Source organism: Arachis hypogaea, chromosome 5 (assembly GCF_003086295.3).
Source record: "Arachis hypogaea cultivar Tifrunner chromosome 5, arahy.Tifrunner.gnm2.J5K5, whole genome shotgun sequence".
NCBI lineage: Eukaryota > Viridiplantae > Streptophyta > Magnoliopsida > Fabales > Fabaceae > Arachis > Arachis hypogaea.
Window position 1 is genome coordinate 91,801,631 of NC_092040.1, and position 7,768 is coordinate 91,809,398.

The following is a 7,768-nucleotide window of genomic DNA, read 5'->3' on the forward strand; positions in this document are numbered from 1 at the left end:
AATCTATCAATTTATCTATAAAATCATTTTAATATTGGTCGACTAATAATTTATTTAATCTAAGCTCCATTTAAGAGTCTGATCAATGAGTTGCTGCATGTACAAGGTGAGATTTGAACCCTCAACACTTGTTTAATCAACCAAGTTGATTGGTAGATAATTATTTTTTTAAACAATATGAACAATAGACTTTAAAATTAACTCAATAAAGTAAAAACACACTATACCTTTAAATTATCCACATAAATCTTAATATTAGGATAATCATTCGCACACTTAGTAAATTAAACATCCGATATATCTATTATTCACATTACTTAGTATTTTTATTGTCTACCTATACTTTTTCTTAATTAATTTATCTTATGATTAGGTAGCATCTAGCTTTTTTTTTGGTGCAAAGCATAAACATGGAATGAGCTAAGAGAATGCGTCGTGTTTGAAATTATTTCATAACAACTGAATTTTATAATTTTATTTTTTTTTATCATAGATAAAGAGATTTGAATTTGCGATCTCTTATAGAATATGAGAGACTATGTCATTTAGGCTGATTTTTTTATATGATTTAGTGGTATGAGTTATGCTGCGTTATGATCATTAAGGGAGTATTACACTATTATGATGGCGTTGCTTTTAGAAATTTGGGGGGAAGAAATCGGTGGGTCCGATTTCAAGCAGAGAGGAAGGAACACAAATCGGTCCCACCGATTTGTGTGAGAGAGAAATTCAGTTTAAATCAAATCGGACCCCCACAAATTTCGGATGGCCAAAAAAAATTTTAATTCAGGAGTGCACCAATCGGACCGAGCGATTTGTGTGGCAGGCGGTCAGTCTGTCCGATTTGCCTGTTGCTGCATACATAAAATGAAAAAAAAATCAGAGAAGCCTCATTTCTTCATCGCCGGTCTCAGCAACTCAGCTGATGTTCTTCCTCTTCTCTCGTTCTTCTCCTTCATTCTTGTAGAATAAATTTCAGTGAGTATGAGAATAAGCAAGTACGTGTACTGATATGGATGATAGAGTTGTGTTAAAGATTTATTGTTATGGACAGATTTTGTTGCAAACATATGAAGGAGTTCAATTTGTGTGTGAAAATTTATTAGATGTTATTCCGTTCACATTGTCATTTGAGGAATTGAAAGTTGTGATTTGTGAGAAGATAGATTCTCAAAGATCTAGGAGAGTATCGTGTATTTTGTACAGGTATCCTTTATCTATGTTTGGTGGGTTCGTTCAATTTCAGACCAAGTACGTGACGGATGAAGCGAGTATGCATGAAATGTTTTCAATGTATATGGAAAATTGCCACCGAATGTCGTGCATCGAGTTGTATGTTGAGTTTGAGCAATCTGAAGCGGACCGTAACATTGAATTGGAAGATTATAATAGTGAAAGCGAGGATGAATTTGAAAGTAACTATGAGATCGTTGGTCCAGGTGAAGACGAAGATGAAGCTGGCGGCGCCATGAACGCAGATGTGGCGGAAGTTACAAATGCACTAGCAAACCCGCATCCGTTTCAGGAGCCTTCTTTCATGCGGTTGTTGGATTTGGAGGCTATGCACGCACCGGAGTTTCCGTAATATATGAATCCAAGTACGTAAAGCTAAATAGTTATATGAAACTCTTAAGTAGCAGATCAATAAGTCAGATAAGTAATATATGTGATATGTGGATAGTCATTTGTGACCATAGCATTTGATTTTTTTATTAATTAATAGTTCTTTGTTATGAATGATATTTAGTTGTTCTTTATGTAAATAGAATAGCGACAAAAAAGACTATTATGATCTTACATGGTAAAATGTGTTTATTAGTCGAGTTGTAATAAATGATTTATTACTAAGTACACAATAAATGATTTATTATTTTTTTATGTATGCAGTGCTTCCTGTTGTGGCAGATGGTGAGTTCACAGTGAGAATGGAATTCAGTTCAAGGGAGGCAGTAATCAAGGCAATGAAAGATTATACCATCCGCAGAGGTGTAGACTATCAGGTATATGAGTCGGAATCAAAGACATTCTATGCCAAATGTACAGAATATGGTAATGGTTGTGACTGGTTGATCAGGGTTACCAAAATGCAGAAGAAGTATTGTTGGGAGATAAGGAAGTACAATGGAAGTCACACTTGTACCAGGTCTACTATTTCTCAAGACCATTCGAAGTTAGATTCAAAGACAGTTGCAGAAGCAATTAAGCCGTTGGTAGAGGCTGACCCGTCTATAAAGGTGAAATTAGTCATTGCTGAAGTCTAGTCAAAGCTTAACTACACCATCAGTTATCGCAAGGCTTGGTTAGCGAAGCAGCAGGCGGTGGAATCAATTTTCGGAGGTTGGAAAGCATCATATGAAGCTTTGCCCATATGGTTTGAGGCCATGTGTCACAAGGAGCTATCAGCAGTGGTTCACTTTGAAACAATACCTGCTTATAAGGGGGATGATTTGGTTCCTGATATACGTATACTGCATAGAGTCTTCTGGAGTTATTACCCTTGTATAAGGGCCTTCAGACACTACAAGCAAGTGGTACAGGTGGACAGGACTCATTTGTATAGAAAATACAATGGTCGTTTATTGGCTTCAGTCTCACAAGATGGTAATAACAACATCGTGCCTATTGCATTCACCATAGTGGAGGGAGAGACTTCTGATGTATGGTACTTTTTCCTGAGTAACTTGCGTCAACATGTGGTGACACGTGATGGTGTGGGACTTATCTCTTATCATCACGATTCTATTAGGTCAGCTATTGAGAGAAGTAATGGGGCTTGGTCTCCTCCTAGAGCGTTCCATGTGTTTTGTATCTGACATATTGAGTCCAACTTCTTGAGGAAGTTCAAGGCACCTTACTTGCAGAAGCTTATCGTCAACATTGGTAAGTTTAAATACAATGAACTTTGAATTTATTGTAAGTATGATCAAATAGAATGGTGTTCATTGTTAACTGAATGTTTTTCATAGGATACTCGAGGACGATCAAGGAGTACCAGATGCGCTATGAACGATTAAAAGAACGGGGTGAGGCTTACACCAACTGGCTTGATCGGATCCCACGTGAGCAGTATGCTTTGCATTTGATGGTGGATACCGATGGGGTCATATGACCACCAATCTTGTGGAGTGCATCAACTCCGTCTTAAAGGGTGCACGCAATCTCCCGGTGACTTGCACAACATCATTCAACACTATACTATCTTTCAAACCCCTAAACCATGTTAATTTTATAAAGCTCCCTCTACAGTCCGTCTTCCTCGGTGCAACTCCAAATTGGTGCAAGCACTCGACTTCCAATGCCTCAAAACTACTCATGGTCGGTCCTGTAACCGAAAGACCATTTGTCGGCAGACCGAGAATTATCGCCACATCCTCCAAGGTCACGGCACACTCACCAATCGGAAAATGAAATGTGTGAGTCTCAGGCCGCCATCTCTCAATCAGAGCATTAATCATTGCTGACTGACATTGGATAACTCCAATTTGGGAAACATAATAAAATCCAGTCTCGCGTAAGTATGACTCAACAATTTGGTTGTATGGATCCGGCGGCTTTAAATGATCATACATCAACATCTGTGAACCCTACAATATCACATTTCCGCTATAAGTACCAGTATAATATAACTATATTCTCAAAAACACAATTATCCTTACATGTCCATTATAACTAATTCCAACATAATTGCATTTCAAACATACACAGTAAATCTGTTATACAAAAATCCTTCAATCATATTCATTACCTTATAACAAAAATTATTTAACCTTAACTAACTAACCAGAATAATTTCACGACTGATAAACTATTTATTCGTAAAACAGCATACCAATTTTATTATTGTTATTATTATTCATAAAACAGCATACTAATTTTATTATTATTATTATTATTATTATTATTATTATTATTATTATTATTATTATTTATTATTATTCATAACACAGCATAATTTCCTAATCTAAGTTTAGTTATTATTAATTTATTGTCTAAATTTTACTGAATTAAAATTTAATTATTAATGATTATAAATAAAATAATTTATTAAATGTTTATTATTAATCATAATAATTTATTAAACTCAATTACTACTGCTAATAATAACAACAACAATATTAATCTATTCTAATTTAATATGTACAGATTACAGATCTCATCTCATTTTTCTTCTTCTTTCGTTCATTCATTAACTATAAAAAAAACCCAATTATCCCGTAGAGCTTACCATACCATATCATACATACATACATATATGATTAATTTCTATTTCTAACCACCTAATAATAACATCATACACACATACATAATTAATCTCTACTTAGTGTCATTACAATATATATATATATATATATATATATATATATATATATATATATATATATATATATATATATATATATATATATTTTGCTAATCAAGTTTAATATTATCACTATTATTATTAAATCAGATTATTAAAAAATAAAAACTTACATAATTTGGATGTCCAAGATAATTAACAATATGAAACTCTGGTTGATTTATTTCTTTAATTTTTGGTCTTCTTGGCATTTTCTTTGAATTTTGTTGAAGGTTTGTTGTGGTCCAACAATAATGATAAAGGAAGAAAGTGATGGAGTTGAGTGTGTGTTGAAGAAAGCGAGACGAGAGTGAAAGGGAAAGTGCTGGGGGGGGGGAACATTGGTCTTGAGGGAGTCACGGGCCAACCAAGGGAGGCAATTGCATACGTGACGCGTGGACAGAGTGCACCAATCGGACCCACCGATTTGTGCACCAACTGCGTCCTGAAATCGGTGCCTCCGATTTCCTTCCTACCACTCGGTGCCACCAATTTTTTCTACCCAGCCGTCACAAATCCGTGAAACACTATTAATCCCCATATCGTTGCTATACTCCATCAATCGGTCCATATTAAAATTAAAAAATTATGTCATTTAAATTATAATTCATTGACTAATTTCAAATTTTCTTAGTGACTAAGCAATTATGAAACTGAATTTTTATATTGATTATCTTTTGTTCCAAGATGATATCTGTCTTGGAATGAAGACAAACCAAAGTTCTTAATATGTAATCGGTGGTCATAATTGTAACGTCACTCCTAATAAAATATCTTATTTAAATGATGGTAATTTTATTATAAAAAAATATTATGCGAGATATTTTTAATATTAACTATTTGATATATAAATTTTTATGATGATAATTCGTTTACGGTTTTAAAAAAAAGTTAATATTTTTTTTGTTTAAATCATTCACCAAAATCAATCAAAATCATTTATTAGATAGAACTATATCTAAATAAATATATATCTACATCAAGATTACGAGAACCAGACCGATCAATAAACCGATGAGATTACTGGTTCAATAATTCACTGGTTTGACCAGAGTTCAACTGAAATTCAACCGGTTTAACTAAATATTAAATAAAATTATTAAAAAACTTAAAATAATCTTAAGTATATAAATTCAATAATTTCTAACTTAATAAAATTTAATATTTCACATAATAAATTATCCATTACTCTGCACCAGTAACAATAATTCTTCCTTTTCAGTACCAACACAAATAGTGCCACATGCATATGACTCAGCCTTTGCCTCTCTTCAATTCCAATATCAATGGCCTTTAGTCTTTGAAGGATTTCCAGAAGATAGAGCTGCAAGTGCTTCTAAGAGCCATAGCCAAGCAGAGAAAAGAAGAAGGGAAAAGATCAATGCACAGCTTGCAACTCTTAGAAAACTGATTCCTAAGTCTGATAAGGTAATATTGTTTTTCAAAATTCATATTCCAATATTGTCATAGACATAGTTAGTTACTTTTCTCTTTTTTGGCAAAGCATATTGTTTACTTTTACTTCTATCAGTTATGCTATTCAGAGTTTAGATTTTCTTTTTCACCCCTTGAATTCTAGCAAGAAAATAGAAATTACCTACCTTACATTAGTTTATGCTATTAATAGCTTTAATAGGTTCCATGATAGAACTTAAAGCATTTGAATTCTACTTCATCAACCTTGATAGATAGAGAACTAGAGAAGCTATACATGTTTTTGTTTTCTAGACTGCATAAATTCCATAATTGATTATGCTTTCAAAATCAATTCAACTAGAAGTGTAAGAGTAATATAAGTTCAACTTTGAATTATGCCGGAATAATGAATACTACAAAAACAGAATCAAATTAATTAAGTTTTGTTGCGGATGCAGATGGACAAGGCTGCATTACTAGGGAGTGTAGTAGATCATGTGAAGGATCTAAAGCGAAAAGCGATGGATGTGAGTAAAAGCATCACAGTTCCAAGTAAAACTGATGAAGTAACAATAATAGAGTGTGACCCTGATCAAGATGAAAGCTATGCTAAAGTGAAGATACTGAAGCACAACATTGTAATTTCAGTTTGCTGCGATGATAGACCAGAACTTTTCAATGAACTCATTCAAGTCCTAAAACGGTTGCGGCTCATAAATCAAGATCAAAACATATTCAGAAGCAGCAAAACAGAAGCAGCAAAACATACTCAAAATAAAAAATATCAAAAAATCAGAATCCAAAATCAAGAAGGCAGCATAGAACAGGCGAGCTCACAGAACCTCAAAAAATCAAAATCTAAAATCAAGAAGGCAGCATAGAGGAGACAGGAACAGAGTCTTACCGGCGAATGAGGAGGCGGGCTCGGCCGGTGGTGCTCGCGGCTGCTGTGGATGGTTGTGGGTGGCGAATGAGGAGGCGGGCTAGGTGAGGCGGGCTAGGTGACTTTCGGCAACGAGGAGGCGGGCTCGGCCGGTGGTGGTCGCGGCTGCTGTGAGTGGCTGTGGGTGGCACTCGTGGGTGAATGGAGGCTGGCGCCGAATGCACTTAGGGAGGGGAAGAAAGGGGAGAATGGGGGGTTACTCAGATTAGGGTTAGTGCTTTAGGACTTTTGCGTACGCCTTTCTTTTTTTTAAAAAAAAAGCCAAAACAACGTTGTTTGGCTAGTGAAGTTGCAAACCACTAAACCGCCAAAAAATCGGACGGTTCTTCCGATTTATCGGTTAACCACAGGTTCCACCGGTTTTTTGCCAGGCGGTTTTTCACATTATCCGGACCGGCTAAGTAACCAGTTCCTGATTTTTCCGGTTGAACTGGCCGGTCCAGTCCGATTTTTAGAACCATAATCCACATAGTTATTAAAATAGTATAGTTAATTAATACAAATTCAAAAATAGTATATGTTTTTCTATTAAAAAAAACAAGACTCTAAATAATAAAGGTTATGGAAAATAAATTTTACAAAATATAATCATTTTAGCAAAAAAATTTTACCACTCGTTCTGCAGATTTATAACAGATTTATAACAGATTTTTCTGTTTGTATCTCTAAAAATAGTTAAAAATTTTAGGGTGAGACCAAATTTATGCATTTTTAGTGGAGAATAGAAATATCGTAAAAATAAAGAATAAATTACAAATAATTAACTTTTGTTCTTAAGAAAATTGTTTTTATCAAATTTTTATTTTATTTTATTTTTAAATATTTTTTAATTGAATTTTGAATGTTTTTTAATGATTAATTATTGACTACATTATTAGTCGAAAAGAATTGACTTTATTACTTTTTCACTCTTTTATATTCAAATTTTCTAAAAATTTAATAAATTTAATTATCAAAACATATTTAGTGATTATTGTATTAATAAATTTAAGATATTTAAAAAATATCTTTAAATTTTATTTTGTTTTAATTTTATTTTAAAATATTTGATTTATATCAAATATAATATT

General features: G+C 33.5%; 1 protein-coding gene and 1 long non-coding RNA gene across 2 annotated transcripts; one reads left to right on the forward strand and one right to left on the reverse strand.

Moving 5' to 3' along the window:
* Positions 1 to 5,264: 5,264 nt before the first annotated feature.
* LOC140184720 (uncharacterized) lies at positions 5,265 to 7,289 on the reverse strand. The gene is made up of 2 exons (XR_011882241.1): positions 6,660 to 7,289; positions 5,265 to 5,675 (listed from the first exon to the last, which is right to left on the reverse strand). It is a non-coding gene; the product is annotated as an uncharacterized lncRNA (long non-coding RNA).
* Positions 5,631 to 6,636, forward strand: LOC140184637 (putative transcription factor bHLH107). Its single transcript, XM_072236571.1, has 2 exons — positions 5,631 to 5,767; positions 6,214 to 6,636. Exon 2 carries the CDS (start codon positions 6,214 to 6,216, stop codon positions 6,634 to 6,636), a length of 423 nt encoding a protein of 140 aa, XP_072092672.1. The 5' UTR covers positions 5,631 to 5,767.
* Positions 7,290 to 7,768: the final 479 nt, after the last annotated feature.